At 38.3% G+C, this 22,008-nt stretch overlaps 1 protein-coding gene across 5 annotated transcripts in view; it reads right to left on the reverse strand.

Annotated features, from left to right (window-relative positions):
* LAMA2 (laminin subunit alpha 2) overlaps positions 1-22,008 on the reverse strand; it is a 373,593-nt gene that overhangs the window by 256,952 nt on the left and 94,633 nt on the right. For all 5 annotated transcript variants that reach the window (XM_087775778.1, XM_087775777.1, XM_087775776.1 and 2 more), the window contains exon 3: positions 20,409-20,521. In XM_087775778.1, coding sequence (XP_087631904.1) covers positions 20,409-20,521 — 113 coding nt within the window. The remainder of the gene's footprint in view (positions 1-20,408; positions 20,522-22,008) is intronic.

A 22,008-nucleotide genomic window follows, 5' to 3' on the forward strand; every position in this document is an offset into this window, starting at 1 on the left:
GGTTTTTTAATAACCACCATCATTATTATAAAATAGAAATTATGTTAAGTGGCAGAGTACTGCAAATACTACAGTACATTTGATGATGGAGGCAAAGAAAATGTTTATCTCCAATTATCATTCCTGCCTTCTGTGTAGATGCTGAGAACATGGTAAGATCCACAATAGCTTCAGGCAGGAAGTCAAATCACTAACAACCAAAGTTTTTCAGTGGGAATAAGAAGCGGGTGAGGCTGTATTTATTTCAACCAAAAAACATGTGCATAACTGTGCATTTGTGGAGGATTATCTCAAGTTATCAATATTTTTCTTCAATAGCATAAAAGAAAATCTCCAGAGACAAGGAGACACCTGCGTTTCATTCCATTGTTTCAACGGGAATCATACAATCACTCATCCCCTGTTTCACAAATGCCCTTTCCTCTCTTAAACTCATTTATAGATACATTCCACTGTGGCCACTAACTGTATAACTGTAACTATACTGGATCAGCGTCACCAATGCTGTTTACAACAGAGAAAAACACACCATTAATATACGTCTCCAAACTATTTCCCCCAGTTAAACTCTTGGAAATGAAAGAAAATAGCTGGAGTGTTTAATTAGTTATTATTTCCTAAGGGAGGCAATGAGCAACAGCTATATTTTAAGGAACAAGTTTATCAAGAGTTCTTTTGTACATTTTCCTTTGCATGAGTAAAGAATCCAAAGTACAATGTAAATTGGTTTTATACCAGCTTGATCTAGTCAAACCACACAAACTTTCATCTCCAGCCACTCAGAACAGAGATTTCATTCTAAAGTACTTCTAAATACTTTTTTAAAAAAAATTTAAATAAGTGTTTTACCCCAAGTTCTCATAAGACGACTGTTCCTCATATTTGAATGGATAACAAGTAAGGTTAAACACATTGCTCTGGCTTCTACCATGGAAGATCTGTGGTTTAGGACACAGCTGACAATCAATTCATAATCTTAGGTGTGCATATACAGTTTCCTTTGTGGAAGTCCTAAAATTTGCAAAACTTCACAGAAGATTCAATGTTAAATACTGCCTTTAGCCAAAAAACCATTTAGCTCTGCAAACATCTTGGATACATTGGCTCTGTGGGGCCAAGAGGCATAATCAACAGGAAGTGGTTTTTTGTTTGCTTGCTTTGAAACACCAGGCTGTGTGGGAGAGTGAAACTTTCTACAGTTACTTCTCAAATTAGAGCCCTATTTCAATAACATTTCCTGCACGTTCTGCTGAAGATTTATTTGAAGTCTTGTTTCTTACCTTCTGGGATAGCATACAGTTTGACTGCAATTTATTACATACCTTTGGCTTTGATTATTTTTAGCATACTTTGTAAATGAAACTGCAACAAAATTTTATAAAAAAGGCAATGGAGAGGAAACAGCATATTGCAGGTCATAGTGGGGTGAACATTATTTATCTTAATGTAAACTTGACAACAAAAAAAGCATGTTAATGTAAATAAAAGAGCACACCTGAAGGGTTGCTTTTAACTACTACTGAATTACAGGTTTTGGCCTGGTCCAGTCTACTACTACTGTGCTAGCCTCTGAGAGTTCCTGTAGTGGCTTCTGCAACAGCACCGAGCTATCTGCAATGCACTGACATGTGAAATGTTCTTTTTTCTCCTTCACGTCTCTGTTCATGAGTGGAACTGAAATACTGGTTTGTATAAAACAGAATTATTTCCTGGGCAGAGAAATAGAGCTGGAACTAAAGATCAGAATTTTTAAAAGTTGCTAGACTCTTAATGCTAATTGAAGTTAAGGGAAGATGAGTGAGCGCATGCATCAAAAACATGCCTTGGTTGATATTATTCCTCATCTTTCTCACTAAGGCTAGGCTGAAGACAGTACAGGATGCTAATCCATGCTTCTTAGAAAAACCTTATATTTGGGGGACAACCAGACTTGTAGAGCTTTAGCATGAATCAGGAAGATGGTTCTCCCAGCTTGGAGAGCTACACTAGTCACTGCCAGCTCATCGCAGTGCTGTGACACAGACAACAAACATAGCGTATTCCATGCTTTAACGTGCTTTCTAAACAAGTTGAATAACAACCCGTGCAAAAAAAAACGAGATCAAAATTATTGGCAGGTCTATGATGATTCTCAAAGCAAGTCAATGTCATGGAAGCAACACTGACTTTCCAACCAATTGGAAAACTGTCTTTCTCCAGGTACAAGAGTAACCCTTCTTTTATTGTGGAGTTGCTTAGCAAATGGTGTTCTGGTTACTATAATACAACCAGCTAGAGCTCAGTGGCACAAGAACACTAATGCCAATAAAGTCTAACGTACCACTGAGTTTTCCTGTATTTGTTTCCACAATCAAAAAAAGTGAACCTGCTCAGCTTTCTGGAGCCAAGTTTCCTAGTAAATTGTTAACACTGAACTTCTGTTGCCACAGTGTAATTGATGGAGCATGCTTGGTTTACTTTTCAAATAGCATCAATAAGCTGACACTTGTCAGTTGATGCAATAATTGTAGACTCTTAGAGCACATCTGGTTTTGTACAAGTCCAATACAATGTCAACTGGAGACCAAAGTTTGCTAATACAAATGTGAGAATGGAGCAATACCAAGCTGCCTAGTAGCATGTAATAGTTCATTAACACAGCTGCCAAAGTGCAGCTGGCACTTTTTTCTACTTCTCTGCTCATGTGACCACAATGTAATTACGGGAATGGGAGGGAAATAGTCTAAATAGTCCTTTAAGCTTATCCCAAATTATAGACAACGTAATCCTCAAGATGAGAAACAAAATGAGTCTCGGGTCTCATTTTCACTGGTAATTGTCTCAGCAGCGAGATCTGCGAAGCACTTATTGTGAGGAACAGTTCCATAAGTTATAGCGCTGTACCTTCTTATGAATGCCTCATAAGACATAGAAAAGTGCATCCTACTATACAGGATAATTTGCTACACTAATATTATTCAGATAGAGCTGAAGTGAATCATTAATCTGCATAGGGTTAGCTAGTGAAGCAGGAAATCTCATTGTGTCTGACTCCCACCTGCGCTTCTATTTAAAAAATAAATCCTTCAGTTCGAAACTGTTCATGTAAGTCTGTATAAAATCAGAGAAAAGATACAGTACCACACAATTCTATAGAAGTACTTCCATTTCATTTTCCCAACAGAAGAATATAATAGTTCTAATGGAGGCTTCCATCAGCAATCTTGTGTAAACTGTATATCTACTTATTTACTGTAATTATATTATGTTGTTGATCATTATTCCGGTTCAGTGGTCAAGTAAACATTTCATTGAGAAAAGTGCAGAATTTGGGCAAGGGTTTGTTTCCTTACAGGCTGGCATAAATACTGTTGCAACTCGTGGCCTTAAACATCCCATAGATTTATTTAACCAGCCATTCAAAAGTGCTGTTAGGGGCAGTAAAGCACTGCAGACACCCCTTGTATCTCAGAATGCCCTGCAGGCTAACAGGGGTTATTGGCTACAAGGGAGTATGACTCATTAAGAAAAGCAAGGGAAGGAACATTTTTGGACTGTGTAAAACTTATTATGGGATGTGTTAAGGGGATTGTGTAAATAGGTGAGACTTACTATGGAACATCTAGGGGACAGACCAGAGGTGGGAAAGGGAGGGATCAAGGAGGAACAAGTGTAAGAAGACGAAAAAGGAAATAAAAGCAACCAGTTGACTGTAAATAGCTAGCTGGTCAGCATGTTTGTCCTGACCTCAGTCACTGAAGTCTGTCCTATATTCTCATTAAATCCTGTTTCTAAGTATCTTCCATTTAGGTGTGCTCCCTCTTTTGAGTGGGTATGTGTGTACAAGAGTTAACTTCAAGCTCAACTAGCCAGCAAGTAGATAAGGTTGGAGTACCAGCAATTAGAGTAGGGCTGCAAATCTCCAAAGCTCTTCTGTTTGGCTGCCAGCAACTGGGGACACCAGTGAGATCTGGGGCCAGCTAGTGGATAGATAACCCAACGCCAGCTACGAAGTGTGGATGGATTATCTAAGGCCAGCTACTGAAGTGGTGCATGTTGTGTATGTATCCATAGATGTACACACACACATGCCCCTAGCAGACTTTAATCCTAATCAGCCGGAGAGGAAGAACAGGGTGAGGCAGCCCATGCTGTGTTCGTGTGAGTGCCGTGTGTTCCTGTGGGTGCTGATAGGGCACTGTGGTCTATTTACGTTGCTCTGTGCAGCTCTGTGTGTGTGTGTGTTTCACTCTCTCAGAAATATAAGCTCTGCTTTGCTACAGTCTTAACGTGACAGAGCCACAGCAGCTTTCCCTCCATCAGGCTACCAGATTCAGTAACTCACAGTGACTAGGATGACCAACAATCAGGAATCACAGATCTAAACAAATCCTCAACGCACTTAAAGCAGTGTTCCTTGATCATTAACTTCCATCTTTACACTCATGTATAAAAACAACTGTTACATATGCAGGACATCATGCCTCTCAAATTAAATATCACATTTGCACTATTTTTCATTTTGGAATAACCTCTCTTTCTACAGGCTTCAGACATGAAACAGACCGAATCCAACCACTTCTGGAAATGAGCTAAAGCAGAGCTTTTGTGAGTTTGAGAAACAGCTCCTCTTGTTCTCAGAGGCTGATATCAACTCCTTATGATGCTATTTGGTCAGTCATATTTCAATTCACATATGCTGTTACGGATTATTGTTTGTGTCTATTATTTATGAAAAAGAGTAGACAGTTTTGATGCAATAATTTTCAAACAATTGGCTATTTACGAAGAACTAACCTTCTCATTTTAGTCTCACATCCAACTCAGACAGAGAAAAAGCCTAATTTAGACATGGAGTAGCTCTCCAGATTCCTCAAACAACCATCTAGTACATATCTTTTTCTATTGCTGTCCTCAAAGACAGTGGCCATGGTTTCAAACATTCTGCTCACAGTTAGAAATTCTGTAATTGAAAATGTTGGCATGGGAAAAAAGAAAGATGCTTAGCAGGATTCAGCTAATATCAGTTTAGAGAGCTGAACAGCTCTCCGCCATGCTGCCGTTTGCCTTCTAATGACAATGTCTCTCCTGTTCATCTGAGCTGCTTCCAACTGAAATGCTGCTACCAGATGGGGAATTTGGGCTGAAAGATGTACACACTTGATTCCAACATAGTTGGTTTTTTTTTCCACAGTGTTGCAGACAATTCTGGTTACTAGCTAGCAGGGCATCATCTGTCCCAGAAAAACTGTAGCTATGAGTGTCATGCAAAATAAGATGTCCACAGTACTTCATGGGAAAAACTGTGAAAGACTTTACCATAGCAAACCTTGAAAAGCTCTAAGGTGGGTGTCTCCAAATCAACCAAGTTTCCATTAGAAATCTTCCACCTTTTCTAATTAGACAAAAATTCACAACGCTCAGTCCCATTCAGTTAATACCTGCAGAACATGTATTTTAAAAAAACAATTTAAAAATACCTCAATTTAGAACAATCTCAGCTTTCTCCCTCCCCTGTATATAACTGCTAGAGAAGCTGCAGGTTCCTTTAAGAACATTTTCTTCTCCTTGAGAAAAATAGATCCTTTATTAATACCTCTCAACTTTTGTTCATGTTATAAGTAAAAGATGATTATAACTTGTGTCATTTAAAAAAAAAAAAAAGCAAGTCTGCTAAAACAGTGCACTTTATAAAATGTCAAACTGTAAAGCTCTCAAGTTGACCAGCTGTTGAACATCTAAGATACATTAAGCCAAATGGAGGAAGTCAGTACCTGTAAAGTTTCTGGCAATGTCAACTTTGTTCTTTGTAATTTTCTCTGTTGGTTTTCTCCATTACCCACTGTTCAGTTGTTTGTGAAGGCCTCAAAAAGAATAGCTGCTTTCTGTTGACCATTTTTGCTGCTCATCATTGGCCTAGTGTACGCCAGAATTGAGGGCTGAAGTTGGTAATTTCTTTTCACAGTGCTTTCAAATAATAGCAGAAAGCAATTTCTTTTCTCTTTATTTCCTAAGGCTAATCACTTCTTTCCATGGAGAGAGAGTACGGTGAGGAAAGGCAAATTGACGGAAATGTCAATATTCAAACCTTTCTTCTTCAAACCTAGACAATAGGAGAGAAGAACAGAAAAGGTGGCTCGACTATTTTGGTGCTAAAACACCAAAAAGTTTAATTATTTTTTTTTCTTGATCCAAGAACTGATGCTCAGCCTGGGCCCAGTAGCGTTGAGAGTACCCAGGATAAAGTGTTCTCATTTCCTTCAGTGAGATTTCCATGCAGTGTTCTCTCGCCAGCTGCATTTCAGAGTGACCTGTCTGTTCCTCTAGCTTGAGAAAAAAAGAACTATCAATCACAGCTATTTTTTTTAGGGTCCATTTAAAAGTTCTGCAATGTGCAAACTTTGAAACCTAAACATTTAAAAATTATTCTCAATCTCCTCACGTATTATGGACTCGTACCAAGTCTTTACATTTTAATTCCATAATGAGAATATTAATTTTAACATAGATAAAACTATTTAGTCAGATACAGGAACAGCACATAAGAATCTGCTTTTCCGAGAGAATGCTTACTTTTCTTATAGAATCATAGAATGGTTTGGGGTGGAAGGGACCTTTGAAGATCTAGTCCGACCCTCCTGCCTTACGCAAGGACATCTTGCACTAGAGGCTGACTGCTCGGTAGTTCCCAGGGTCCTCTTTATTACCCTTTTTAAAAGTAGATGTGATATTCCGTTTTCTCAAGTCACTGGGGACTTCACCTGACTGCCATGGCTTTTCAAATACGAGAGTGGCTTAGCAACTACATCAGCCCATTCCCTCAGGACCCTGGGATGTATCTCGTTGAAGTTATTCAGATATCCTTTTTGTACAACAGAGAGCAAGTTCATGCAGCGCTAATTTTATCAATGTGAAATTAAAGATCTTTTCTGCAGAGTGCTAAAAAGTATATAAATAAGTACTAGTTATGTAGTGAGGCGACATCTATCTGTTACCCACCTTGTAGAGAGGGATACAAACAAACATCTGAAACTGTTGTACTGTTAGCATAGAGCATCTTCTGCATTATCAACATTCAAACCTTTAACATTTCCCTGCTTAAACCTTCGCAAGCTTTCACTTTGAGTTCTCTGGAAAGGGACATATTATTCACCATATATAATGTATGATAGGAGGCATCATCTTAAGGACCTGGGATTTTGATTTGATTTTGATTGGAAACTCTTTGAGGTTAAGATCATTGAGCTGAATAGGAAATAGGCATGTACTAATTTATATCCATTCCCTGAACATGACACAAGGTTCTCTCCATCTCAATCTGGAAATATTGTGCAACACAAACAACCTGAATAATGAAAACATTAATAAAGTAGTAACTTAAGCCTTCAAATAAAAAAATAGAGACTTTTTCCAAAATATTTTCAACCTCTTGTTTGCTTCTTTCTTTTCTTCACTTTCTCTTCACATACACCATGCTTCATTTCTTTAGCTAAACACAATAGTGGTTAAAAAGGCTTAAAAATATATTCTGGCAGTGTTTCTAAGCTGTCTCATGTCAATAAACTTTGGAAATTTCAAAAACATACACAAGGAAAGAAGAAAATGGAAAAGAAATAAGATTCTAAATCTGATTTCCAGATCAAAAAAGTATATGCATGTTCAGTTTTCATTTTTGCTTTTAGTTCTTAATACTTATTAAATTATCCTGAGAACTGCTTTAGAGATGAGTAATTTTATGTTTCCAGCTCCTAGCCCCCTAGTAAATCAGAATTTACTTATGAATAATTAGAAGACATAACACATTAGGACTCAACCAGCGAAAAGGTTTATCTTCACCATGAAGTTGTATGTTCTGTTTAAGAACAGATCCAAGTCTCTGTTTTTCCATGTTTCATAGCTGGAGAGGTCCAATATATGCTCACATCTCTTTCTTCAGTCACTTAGTCCACATTAGTCCAAATCAAACAAAAAGAGCTACATTAATGACTATTTTACTGACTGTCTAAACTACATTGTTCATAAGTGAGTCTCTAAGTGCTTCCACAAAGCATATGACCTGCTGCACATGGACTTCATGGAGCACAGAGAGAGAGAGAGAGAATAATTTTACCATCAATGGACTTGATGAAAGGAATATATATATGTATATATATTCATTGTTCAGAACAAGGGATGATTTTATGCAGCGCCAAGGCCTATTTAAACATTTACTTTATTACCATTAGTTCTTTTTCCTAGAGTGGTTTTAGATCCACCAACAAATCAAGACCATTGCACAGATGAGAAAGAACTCTTGGCAATTCAGGTTCAATGCTCTTGACCAAGCTCTGACCTACTGTGCACGCTATTAAGAGTAGCACCATTTTACCCTGTGCTGTATACTGATATCTGAACACTTTTACATCCTGCTAGCTTAAACAAAAGGTGATTAAAAGCACCCTTAAGCATATTTCATCAAATCATTGTATAAATACTGGCATAATGCTGCAAAGCACGACATGAAATTCATATGACAAGGTACTTTCTTGCTATTAGGAGTTGCTCCTATTCCCCTAAATATTAGCTTACACACAAAACCTTACAAAAAAAAAAATTAGTCAATTAATAACCTATCTCTTAACACATATACAGCTGTCCTTCTGTTACTACAGTTTTCATGTGTACTACAGAATCTTGTTGCCCATCTTGTAGCACAGACCTTACATTTCAATAATAATTTTGTGATAAACAGCTAGCACAACAGAAGCACTATTTCATGACCACCACTGTCAGCTGCAAAACTCATTTTTTCAAGTTAGCTTTTTATTCATCATAAACTATTAGTGATGACATATTTCTTCAGAGAGCAAAATCTGTTCAAGACTGAGACTCCTATGACTCCGTTATTTGTCACGCCACCATTCTCCCAGGCTCTGTGACTTTCTTTAGAACCAGAATTGCCAATAGTACAAAATCAGAAGAAAACCTCATATTCATGTCAGAACATATGTGTCACAGTGGATTCAAAGGTTATAATAGAGTATTTAGGACCTATATCCTGAAACTATTTACCTGAAGGATGGAAAGGTGAATAGCTCTCTTGGTTAAAGCCAAAATTAGAAAAGAAAAAGTGGTATGTATATTTATTGTAGTCATCCAGGGAAAAGGTAAGGCAAGTAACCTCAGAAAGAAAAACTATAAATTCTCAAAACTCTTTTTAATCTTTGTCAGTGTGTATTATGAACTGAAGCTGAAAGGATTTGTTTACTTGGAAATCTTTCTGACTAACCACAAAGCAATAAAGTTATGGTCTGATTTAGTGGGGGGCATAAAAAATTGGGCAAAATAATCCTGTGGAGATTTATTGTTAATACAACTACTCAACCTAGCTAGCAGCACTTTATATGGTGGGTGTTACAACTGATCTTTCAGGACGATAATGGCTTCTTAGCATTTCAGAATGCATTGAAGAGTACTCCCCTCCATGTATTATTGCACCACTCATGAAAAATTTTCTTTTTTAATGCTGCGGAAAAGTCAACTTGAGTAACTTCACTAACACTTGTTTGTTAGAACATCTAAAAGCTTAATGCAGCAGGCTCTACTGGAGTTATGGCTGGCATAGATGTGCACTCTCGACCCTTAGCTAAGGAAAAAGGTCCTTCACTTTTCTTTAGGCTTTTGTCTGAGTGATATCAATGTGGAAAACTTTATTCTGAGACAAGAACTGAGCCCTGGATGACATCTGTTACCAGTGTGCATGTATTCTCTCCTTCTCACGAAGAGAAAGCCAGGTGGAAAGCTACATAATATAAAATATACTTGCTAATAGTATATAAATAAGGTAGTTCTTAAAAATGTTCACTGTGATGTCAAAATATTTACTACAGTTCTGTTTGTTTTCACAATTACTAGGTATGTTTGCTATAAATCCTTACTGGTATAGTTATGTGTCGTTTGTTTTCTGGTTTTTCTTTTTGCTTTTTTCAAATCATTTCATTGTAAACTAACTTCAAATCCAATAGTTTTGCTTTGCTTAAAAAGAATATCAGAACGGCAAAGTATGCTTTGTTTCATCCTATAGACATCTGATTATTGCATTACCAGCAAATTGTGAAACTAAAGAAATGAAGGGAATTACTAAACTGTTCAGATTCGAGTCTATGAAGGCAACAAAAAAAGAAATGTAAAAAAAAAAAAATCAGTATTAAAACTAACATCTAGTTACATGTGTAAAAATTGGCTGGGGACTTTAATAAAACAGAACAGATCTCATTCTTTTTTTGTATTAGTTCCACAGTCTCATTTTCATGGTTTTATTTGCATCTTTTTCGGGCTCTCACTTTAACAGTTCATTACCACTGAGGTATAACCAAGCCAGAGAACTGGACTTAGGACTTTTTTTTGAGAGAGAGAGATAATTAATGCTTTGAATTCTCAAATGTTTACACTACTTCAAAACAGAACGAATCATGTGAAAGAAATACTAAAAACAAATATTCAGGATGACAGCTCTATGTTGCAGGCATGGACTGTAGCTCATAGATCAGTATTTTATACTTCAAAGTTTTACAATCAGTTGAAGCCAACGCAGAGTGCCAGCTGCTCTGGAGAGGGGTGGAACTGTTTTCCCCACCACCTCCAGAAATATGTTCCTGCCCCCTCCCCCACGCTGGCATTCATACCTCACACAGCAAGCCAAATTAGAAAATTGATCTGGCAGAAACCTAACCCCTCAAAACCAAGACAAGACGTAGTTTTCAGTATCAAAGTACTCATCTGGTTCGCTGCATGGCAGCACAAGTGCTAGTGCCAGAACAAGGGAGACAGGAATGTCTCCCTTTAGCCAGTTTGGGGAGAGGGATGCGGTGGAGGGGAACAGCAATCATGGAACTGCAGCATTACAGTCTCAACAGACTTTGCTTCTGCTCATGTTTCTCTTTAGACAAACATTTTTGAAGATGGACAAAACAGACTGGCATTTGTTGGTGAAAAGTCTCAGTTTGGATTAATTTTCATTTCTGTTAAATTACTTTCTGGTTTGGGGATGAAGAGAAGCTTTAAGCTTTACCTTTACAGAAATTGTTTTGAAAGCATCTCAGACATTCGAGGCACATAATTGTTAGTAAAACAGAAAAAGAAAATACTAACTGAAAACCTAAGCAAAATGTTTGGACATATATACAAATTTAATGTATGAAGACCAACTGACACTTAATTTTACTAATCTGGTTCTTGTATTCCAAGACTGAACAGTGTCATTAACCTTCTCTTTATTCCTTTAGCTATTCTGATATTTGATATCGGAAGTTATTCAATAGAAAGCTAGCTGTAATTTTTTTTCCCCACTGGAAAATGTATTTGATATTCCAGAGCAGAGAAAATATAACATGAAAACCAAATATCTCCTCGTGATATAAATATTCCTATACTACTGTGCAGATAATATGTAAAGGCTATTTTAATATGGCTGTGTTGCTCAACACATTCTGATACCTTAGCCACTCTTTGGTGAACTGTTATTAGTTAAAATAAAAAACTATAAATCTGTATTAAAAGAAGCAATGTTGTTGTGAAGTATCTTATCATCCAATTTACCTTATATTTCACTGTGGCTGTAAGACTGACTTCAGTCAATCCCTAAAGGATTAGTTTAACTGGATCTAATTCTGGGATTCAACTGTATAGACAAAGATCCACACAATGGGTTCCACTAGTTTTTTGAAACCAGACAACAAGGAGATGGCTCCAGAATCCAAAAATCATGCAACAATTTCTAAATGGTCAAGACTCAAAAACCTGGTTATTTCTTCTTTAAGAAGAAAATAAATTGGACAGGGATGCAGACTGAGTAAATTCATGGTCTCTGCCGCTTAATTTGCAATATGACACAGTTACTAGAATATATGTTTTCAGACTGGCTTTGGAAGGGATGGTAAAACACAGGCAATCTCATTTACAAGAAACACAAAGAAATGTCTAGTCAGGAAGGGCAGCTTTACTTTTGAGATTACGAAAGTACTCCAAGCCAGTTCTTCCTATAGCAATCTTCCTGTAATCTTCTCAGCCAAACACTAGAAGGGAGAGGGAAGAATGCCAAAAGTGGGCAGAGAAGTGGTGATGGAAATAAGAATTTAGTTGCTCATATAATCTTTCATTAAAAACAGCCATTCTTTAAATTGAACAAATTACGAACAGGTAGCCTGTCTCAGTCTGGCCACACATCTGGGCAACATCTTCAACATAGTTCTGCCAGACAGTACTTGCCACGCTTGCCTCAGGTCATCCTTAGCTAACAAACATGCAAACTCTGCTGCTGTGTAACAGTGATGAACTCTTTCTGAAAGAGAGTTGTGCTCCCCCAAGGGATCTGGCTAATGTTGTGCATCAAGGGAACACACAGCTGAAAATAATGTTTCCTTCAAACAGCTATGAACACAGCACAGTCATACTGGCAAAGCAAAGAAGCAAATGACAAGCAAGGTCCCACAAGCAAGCTCTCTTCGCAGGAGGTTTCTCTTCTGTCATACTTCCCTTCTCTCCCAGCAAAGGTCAGCAATATTGCATTAAGGCATGGGGGAATACCACCATTTTGGTGTGTGTAGCATCTGATAGGCTTAACAAAAAATCTGGACTCTGCTCAGACACAGAGCTTATGAGGGTACATCCACACTAGCTTTTTAGCTCAGATAAGGAGCATGCTTTTGAGGTGAATCTCCCAACTGCCCCAATTTAGCATGCTTTGGTTCACATCATGAATAGATCATGGACCTCACAAACTGGATTCCCTGCAGACAAGAACTAAGCCAGGAGTACGTGCTTAGACATACCTGATTCATTTTAGCTGCTAATGGATTCAACCCATGGTCCAGAATAGAGCTAGTCTGAAGTACATTTCCTGACAAGTGAGCTGGGATCTTAGCACCAAATAAACACAAGACCTCTCCTAAGTCTGTCCCCTCTCTCTCCCACTGTGACATGGTCTTTGCTAATGCAGGCAAAATTAAGCATCAATATTCAGATTTTTTCCTCAGTTGGTTTCAAATTTGAGCCAAATGTTCAAATTATAGGTTGAATTTCACATTATGTATAGTAGTCCTTAGCATAGCAGCAGATGTATAAACACATTGTGCAACCCAAAATTCAAGCTTTAAAATAAAAATAATAATTTAAAAAAATCAAGAATTATACAGCACAGTAACAAAACGATGAATCACAGTCCATATTGTGCATGTGATATCTGTAAATCAGCTGTGAAATATTGCTTTCAGAAATCTATTACATGCTATTTCTGATGTTTGTAGCTGTCCTACCTACAATAGCAGAGAGTGAAGATGTACTTTCCATGGGACTCTTCCTCTTTAGTGATCTTTTTTTTCAATTTGGTGGCAACTGTGCATACACAGATTCTGCTTCCCTTCATTGATGGGGGAGGGGTGTCTCTCCCTTTTAAGTTCTTCCCACAAACTACCACACTGAGCTTTTATAATACTAGTCGGAGTCCTATCCTGTTATTTTCCTGTCCCAGCCCGAATCTCTCCCATTCATCTTGTCACAGTTTCTTAGTTCTCTCATGTCTGTCTTTTGACACATAGCCACTTAGTTGTACAGTCTTGTGTAGAGAAAAAGCAATTACTCAGTTTTGCAATTCTTTCCTTTTTCCTAGCATTATCCTTATTAAGGATACATGATACGTGTTTGTGACCGTGCACACACGCACGTGTGTGTGTATTTCTGCTCATGGTATTAAAGTGAATCAAATAACAAAGAAATAATTCAAAACCAGATCAAAATCCTCCATTCAAATTATATTTGGACAATAAAGAATTACAAAATAATGAATTTAGCATTAGCAGAATATTGCTGTCTGCTTTTCGTAAATGCTTTTCAAAATGCTTCTGAGCAAGTCAGGCATTCTTCTCCTACTTCCAGTTATTCAGTTCTCTACATGCCACTTCCCAAAATATAATATGTGCCACTCAAATAGTAAAGTCCAGGAGTCTAAAAACTTACATTCTAAAAAGTACTGAAATACACTTAGAATCATAGAATCATAGAATCATTAAGGTTGGAAAAGACCCTTAAGATCATTGAGTCCAACCGTTAACCTATCACTACCAAGTCCACCTCAGGAGAAGCAGGACTGCAGTAATTTCTACATGGAGTCAGAACACACTTTCTTAGACTCCTTCCTCCCTTCCTACAGAAGGAGGGCAGGGGGGCAGGATGAAAAGACAAGGTGAAAGGGTTGGACACTATCAGAACTTAAAACTGATGAACTGCAATTGCTTTATGTCACATCCCACCTGGAGAGGAGTGGGGAGGAGTGACCAAGATGCGCAAATCCTCTCGCTGTGGATTAAGGTGGGCCAACACTCAAGGTCCATACACAAACACCAGCTTCAGTAGAAAGCTTTTATAGAGACAGAGATGGAGTGCAAATATTCAATACCCACCAACCCTCTCACGATTATACCTACCCCAGCAATGCGGCTAAGCTATGCAGCTTTATGGAAAATCGAGGAACGCCATGCAGTACTCTTAACTACAATTTATCAACTTTGACGACTTAATTACCTTAGGAGACGTGAAAAAGAGAGAGGGAGAGAGAGAAAGAGGGAAGAAGAGGAGAATCAGCAGTCCTGGATCCAGCGCTGGACCTGCCAACGGGGGTATTCGGTGGAGAGAGCCCCCGAGAGAGAGCCAGAGTCCCTATTTATAGATTTCAGTCTCTGGACTTCTGGAACCTTCTCTCGCCCCGGTTCCAGGAGTGGCAGAGATACCAGTCGAATTAAGAGGGGCGAGCAGTCAGACCAAGAGAAGCGATGCCAGGACCCTCCCCCAGGCAGTAGGTGGGGGGGGGGGAACAAGAGGCTTCACAGCCCGCGGGGATGGGGCCGAGGCCAGGCCCCCCTGTCTCCACAGGGCTCCCTCCCTCACCCTCGCTCCAGGCACCGGCCGGTCCTGGGTCCTACCGACTGTCGCTCTGCATTGCGGTTTTAGCACCAATGCTGTTTGAGACATCTCGTTTTGCGCTAGCAGTTCTCTACACTTTATAGAGAAATCAAGTACATAGCTTAATCAGTTATTCTTGCTCTTGCACCATATGAGGTGCACCTTATGAGATCTTAGGAGGCTCTGAGGAGTGTCAACTACTTTCTTTTTCTTCAGAAATATATGCCTGGACACTGAACTGATCCTCCACAATCTCAGGCAATTAAGATATACTTATTAAGTCCACAATTTTCTGCCAGAACATTAACTCTGGGGCCACTCAAGTTCCACACACCTACAAGTCACATAAAATATTCCAGCACCATTTAAAAAAACATAAAGCGTATAGTAAAAACATCAAACCCCACATAAATATGCTCCTGGCACGAGTACCTTAGCAATATCAAGGGTATTGCCAACGTCCTTGTTCCCCACAACAGCAGGGAATTTGTTAATAAAAGTGTCCTCATGTGTGTAGAAATCAGAAACAGATGGGCTGACCACCTCACCTCAAACTGCCAACTGGTTTTCCTGTGTATTTGCCAATACTCTACTAATCTTCCACATCACTGTGAAATTAAAACAATTGAGGATTCGCGTTAGTGTGAGTACAGGGAATATGTTCTCCCTGGAAGTCTAAGCATCTGTGTTTTGCCAGCTCCCTTCTCCGTACTTCTTGAAGAGAAGGCTTATTTTCTGTCCTGCTAAACATTGCACTCACCGGACCAAATTATTTTTGTTGCACTTGAACTACCCGCCATTCTCAAGGCGAAACCCACAGACCCTATACAACCAGCAGCACTAAGAGATGCAGAACAGCAGACAACTTCTCCTGGTAACCTGTGAGTGCTTCATAGATGCAACAACCTGGCACACCAATTAACCTACCCTGCCAAACTCAGATCTGCAGTTTCACTTTCATTAACCAGGATAGCTCAACCTCGCATTTTAACCTCTATTTAAATTCGTGTGAGCAACTCCCAAATAAATCTACATTCATATTTTGACCTCCTATGCACTTGCTGGATGAAAAGCACTGTAAATAATAATTTCACATGTACAGCTACAAATGGCGTTCCATAATATTCTTGTGAAATAGATATGATGATGATTGTCAAAATGGCTAAAAAGTCTAGAAAAGTAAGGGTTAAGTGCAAATTAGCAAAGATGCTCAGAACCAAATAGTTCCAGTTTTCAACTCATATTTTTATAATAGATGGGGTACAAATTTCAAACGTACTTTGATGAATTAGAAACCTAGCCTCCATTATAGATTAAAGCTCTTTGTAAGTATTATGGTAAACCTCAACTGTTGCGAGAAAAGAAAAAAAAACCTGCATTTTTCCCAACCTAAGTGATAATATTTTGGCTCCTTCTAAAGTTAAATATATTTTGCTTCTTCAGTTTATTAGTTATTGCTAACTAGTATACACCATTTTTATATGGCTACACTGCACAATAAAGTAAAAAAAAAAATGTAGCTGCCCCAAAAGGCCAAGCACTATATAAATGAAGAAACTGTAATTATTTTCCTGATTTTTTCATGAAATTAGGATTGCTAAAAGCATTCCATGTATTGTCATAATTACCAGTAATAACATACAAACTAATGCATTCCTCCAATTTTCAGTCCATTACTTGTAGATTTGTCATTTGTTATTTCTATCTCACAAAAAGAAGTTAAGCATTTTTATGCTTAAAGCAAGAATTTATCAACACAAACATAGCAATTACTGAATCTCCTATAAGCCAAAGGTAAAGAATGGTATTTCTTTTAAGTGAGGTCTCAAAGATATCTGGTGACCTCCATCATTCATAGGAACTACTATGCATGACACTAGCTGGAATAGAAATTTCATATTTAACTGACTAATAAAGCCTACAACGCTGTGTCCACAAATACTAAAATAAGCAAACAAAACCTCCTAATACTCCTTAAAATCCAAACAACTCTCATTTCTTACTGAGCAATCTAAAAGCCACACAAATTGCAACATATATTTTACTACATTTTGGGGAACAAAACTGTTGTTCTGTTCATGTAAGGTAGCGAGTAAATATAGCATGCATTCCTAACTACATGAGTTACTCAGATCATAAAGCATGTGCGAGACAGCATTAGTGACACAGGGTCTTATCTCACCTCTCTGACGTACATGGGAACCTCAACATTGCTCCTATTCCAGCCAATACAACTGAATGGGCTTAAGAGAAGGTATCAGCTTTAGTACTGCAAAAGGACTGCCAGGCTTTGAACAATAAGCAAAAGAACACGGGAAAGAAACAGGCTCATACTCGAGCCTTGTCTTATTTTAAAAAAAATAACAAAAAAAAACCCAAACCCACACAACACACAGTGCAGTACACTTGGACCACTGTCAACTGGCACGCAAAGAAGCCTTTTAAATACATTAGAACAACCCATACTTTTTCTTCAGTATAGCCACTGACCCTGTAGTTGCTAGCTTTTAGTATATTAGAAAACCCAAAACTTTCGGAAGGGCGCAAATTTGCTTATTTCTTATGACAATCTAGATATTGACATAGCAGAAAAAAAACAGAAGTTGTAAAGCTCTAGTTTAGCAGACCTGACCTAAACAACTACACAAGTAAAATCACTAGGGTGATAAAAAACCAGGATGGTAGTTTAGTTCTAATGCCTGAGAGCTACTCACGTATTAACAGATCATAGCCAACAATAGGCACAATTCCTTGCTGTAAAGGAAAACCAGTTAATAACTCTGAAAGTTTAAAAGACATTTAAAAAAAATCAAAACTTTTTAATGCATAGGAGCTTAAACTCAAACTTCTGTAAAAAAGGTTTAGCTCTGCTGACTGAAAGACAAACGCACATTGAATAGTTTTGCATATATAAGGCCAAAGATGCAGATGTAGGATTGTTTCTGCCAGTAACAACGAGGGCTCCAAAGCCAGAATGCTAATAATTCTTCCAGGATTCAAAGGCTCTTCCAGGTATAAAGACTACTGCTTTCCAAATACTTCAGTGTCACAGATACAAGGTACTTACAAGAATTTTTACCATCAAATCATGTCAGTGACAGGTTTTTTACAAGAAAGAAAGGATAAAAAACTAGAAATCCAAGTATTACTCTCCATTAAACCTTACTGAAGTTCTGAACTAAGTTAAGACTAAGTTTGATCTCTTACAAAAAAATTATATGTATGGATGCACACAGATGTCTCTTCATTTTATTTTATTTTCTGACAAACTATGCTTTATTCAACCCTCTTTAGTTGATAATTAGCTATTGACCTCTTTAAGTATGGTTAAATGAGAAAGAAGGGAGATAAGGACAGGCAGCTTCCAAGTGAAACTGATAAACCAATAATAATAAACTGATGATCTCAGTAAAGAGATCACAGAGGAAGGGGGAGCTGGGAAGGAGAATCTCTCTCCAGTGAGACAGAGAAAGAGCCTTCCCTTTTTTCTTTACACCTGGAAAGCAGGTTATGACATGGTTTCCCACAGCATTCTCCTGGAGAAACTGGCTGCTCATGGCTTGGATAAGTGCACTCTGCGCTGGGTAAAAAAACTGGCTGGACGGCTGAGCCCAGAGAGTGGTGGTGAATGGAGTCAAATCCAGTTGGCGGCCAGTCATGAGTGGTGTTCCCCAGGGCTCAGTACTGGGGCCAGTCCTGTTCAATATCTTCATCGATGATCTGGATGAGGGGATCGAGTGCACCCTCAGTAAGTTTGCAGACAACACCAAGTCGGGTGGAAGTGTCGATCTGCTGGAGGGCAGGAAGGCCCTGCAGAGGGATGTGGACAGGCTGGATCGATGGGCCAAGGCCAACTGTATGAGATTCAACAAGGCTCAGTGCCAGGTCCTGCACTTCGGTCACAGCAACCCCATGCAACACTACAGGCTTGGGGAGGAGTGGCTGAAAAGCTGCCCAGCAGAAAAGGACCTGGGGGTGTTGGTCAACAGCTGCCTGAACATGAGCCAGCAGTGTGCCCAGGTGGCCAAGAAGGCCAGCAGCACCCTGGCTTGCATCAGGAACAGTGTGACCAGCAGGACTACGGACGTGATCATACCCCTGTACTCAGCACTGGTGAGGCCGCACCTCGAATACTGTGTTGAGTTTTGGGCCCCTCACTACAAGAAGGACATTGAGGTGCTGAAGCGTGTCCAGAGAAGGGCAACAGAGCTGGTGAAGGGTCTGGAGCACAAGTCTTATAAGGAGCAGCTGAGGGAGCTGAGGTTGTTTAGCTTGGAGAAAAGGAGGCTGAGGGGAGACCTTATCCCTCTCTACAACTACCTGAAAGGAGGTTGTAGAGAGGTGGGGGTCGATCTCTTCTCCCAAGTAACAAGCCATAGGACAAAAGGAAATGTCCTCAAGTTGCACCAGCGGGGGTTTAGATTGGATATTAGGAAAAAATTCTTCACTGAAAGGGATGTCAAGCATTGGAACAGGCTGCCCAGGGAAGTGGTTGAGTCCTCATCTCTGGAGGTATTTAAAAGACATGTAGATGTGGTGCTTAGGGACACGGTTTAGTGGTGGACTTGGCAGCGCTAGGTTAACGGTTGGACTCGATGATCTTAAGGGTCTTTTCCAACCTAAATGATTCTATGATTCTATTTTATGGTCTGATTCAAGTTGCAGACCAATATGCGCCAGCCACAGACCAGAGAAGATTTTAAGTGGGGGGTGAGGGGATTAATTTGTTACCTATTTAACTGAATACCAAAATGGTCAAGTTTAATAACAAAATGAATAAATTTGGTACCAGATAATTGTTCTGTATTTATCTTGGCATTATAAAAATCAAATTATTTTCCATCTACCCTCAAATCCTCTCGCTTACATACCTGGAATTTATGTAGCATTTTCGTAAACATCAAATAACTGCATTCTGCATAGCTACGTCTGTCAAGCAAGATTACACTAACAATAGGCAACTTATTTAAGGACCTCATTAGCCAAACTCCTCCCTTTACCCAGGCTGTCCCTCAGAATAACCCATCACATGCACATGTATCCCTAGCATAGTTGAACTGTTTTTAGTGTATTTAAGTATTTTTAGTATTTTTTGTGTATTTAAGTGTGTAGTACTATGTTACTGAAACAAGAAAGAACAGTATTCTGAACGTAAACTTTTATTCATATTAATTTTTCCCTGAAACTATCTTTTAATTGTCTTTAAAGAGCCAAACCAGGAGGTATCGTGAAAAAAACACTGAAAATGTTATATTTAAAATAATTTTAAACATGACTTCATAAAAATATATATGAAATAATTAATTTTAATTTGGTACATTATATTACAATGAATGGGTCAGTCAGGATTATCCATATAAACAACAGAAAGTTATAGGAGAAGCTGAGTGTGTCTTCATAATATAAAAGCAACATAGAGCAAAGAGGAAAATAATCCAGGTGATCTATTGTGCAAGAAAGCAAGCCTTTGCAGAAACAAACAAACAGAAGTCTACCTGTTGGAGGTCCAATGTAATGGTCACATAATGATATTCGATTCCATTCTGGATACTAGGGCTTTGCCACCAAGTGTTCTTGCCGTCAATTGCATTTGTTATTGGATGTCGCTCTGTCAAAACAGCAGAAATACATAAATGTATTTCAAAATTATTAGGAGATTTAAATGTTTTTAGATCTAAAATCTAGATTTAAATACAATTACAAAACTAATGAGGCAGTACTTTAAAATAAAAAATAGGAAATTATTTTTTCTTTTACTCTTGGGGCAGTCATCCTTGTTATTACTGGAATACTCATCTAATGTTAAATTTTGGTTATGATCACAAGGTGATTCAGAACACCTAAATGCACTTGGAGGCTCTCCTGATTCTACAGAAAATGCAGGCATTTAAATCAAGTGAACAATTCCTGCAGTCTTCCAAAGTTTCAAGTACTATAAAGTCATTAAATGTTGCAACAGAACAACAGGAACCTGAGATACAGTGTGCAAAGAAAGCAGAGATTAAAGTAATGCTGGTACTTGCATTTCTAAGACATTTCTAAGCACACATGGAAATAATTCAGAAATCATTACAGAGGAAATGATTCAGAAATCATTACAGAATAATTTCTCAACTGGAAAATTGTCTGACTCACATACATTCATATAAAGAAGGATTGCTTGGTTAAAATCCATATCAAAGTCCAAGATGCATTACTTTTCATGTCTACGTTTACCCTGCTGCAATGTCCCAAATAATAGAGATAAGACTTGATACAGAATTTAATTCTTCCTAGATTTGAAGATCTAAATTATTGAAGTTTGTTTACACAGTATTTTCATGTTATTTAGACTGAGAAAAATCGCACTCAACATTTCCAGGTTACTTTTTGTAGTCAAGTCATGTTTCTCTCCTGTACAAAGTGAAGAATAACATAACCTCAATCTTAAAAGGTACAAGGATCTATATTTTGAAGTCCCTAATTGCCTAGAGCAAGTCTCTACATTATGGGGAAAATACCCAAAGGAAATTCAAATACAGTACGTTTCTTCTATGCAAGTTCTGTCTGCAAGAACATAAGAAGATACAAGAAATCCTACCCCTTTCGTTAACGATGGCTCTCTAAACTGACAGGTTTTCTTGGTATAAAACTGGAATATGCTTCATTACTAGCTAGTCCTAGAACTGTAAATAATTAATTCATGAACTGAGTAATTTACTTGTTATTTACTTGTTAACCAGCCAGATTGATAGTCTCTGTGTCTCTGGTTTTTTGCTACATCAACCACCTGGGGTGGACAGGAGTCCTAGCTCATTAAGGAAAGCCAGAATGTCTGAACATATTTAAAGATACAATTAAAGTGCTTTGTGGGAGTGAGGGAAGGCATAAGCCCTCAAAATTGAAAATGCCAAAAATTTCATTTAAATATCAGATTATTCAGTGGCATTAGTGGGCACCAACATTTGCAAGTTAGAATACTGGTGCTACAAGCGACGTTATTAGTAGCTTTATCTTTATATTGAAAAGAAAAGCAAAACACACCCATGCTTTACATGTTGTCAGTTCCCACAGCTCTAATCATTTTCACAAACCTTGGCTTTAAATGAGTCCTAG

This window comes from Nipponia nippon, unplaced genomic scaffold, assembly GCF_047370975.1.
Source record: "Nipponia nippon isolate SJK-2023a ecotype South Korea unplaced genomic scaffold, ASM4737097v1 scaffold_4, whole genome shotgun sequence".
Lineage (NCBI taxonomy): Eukaryota > Metazoa > Chordata > Aves > Pelecaniformes > Threskiornithidae > Nipponia > Nipponia nippon.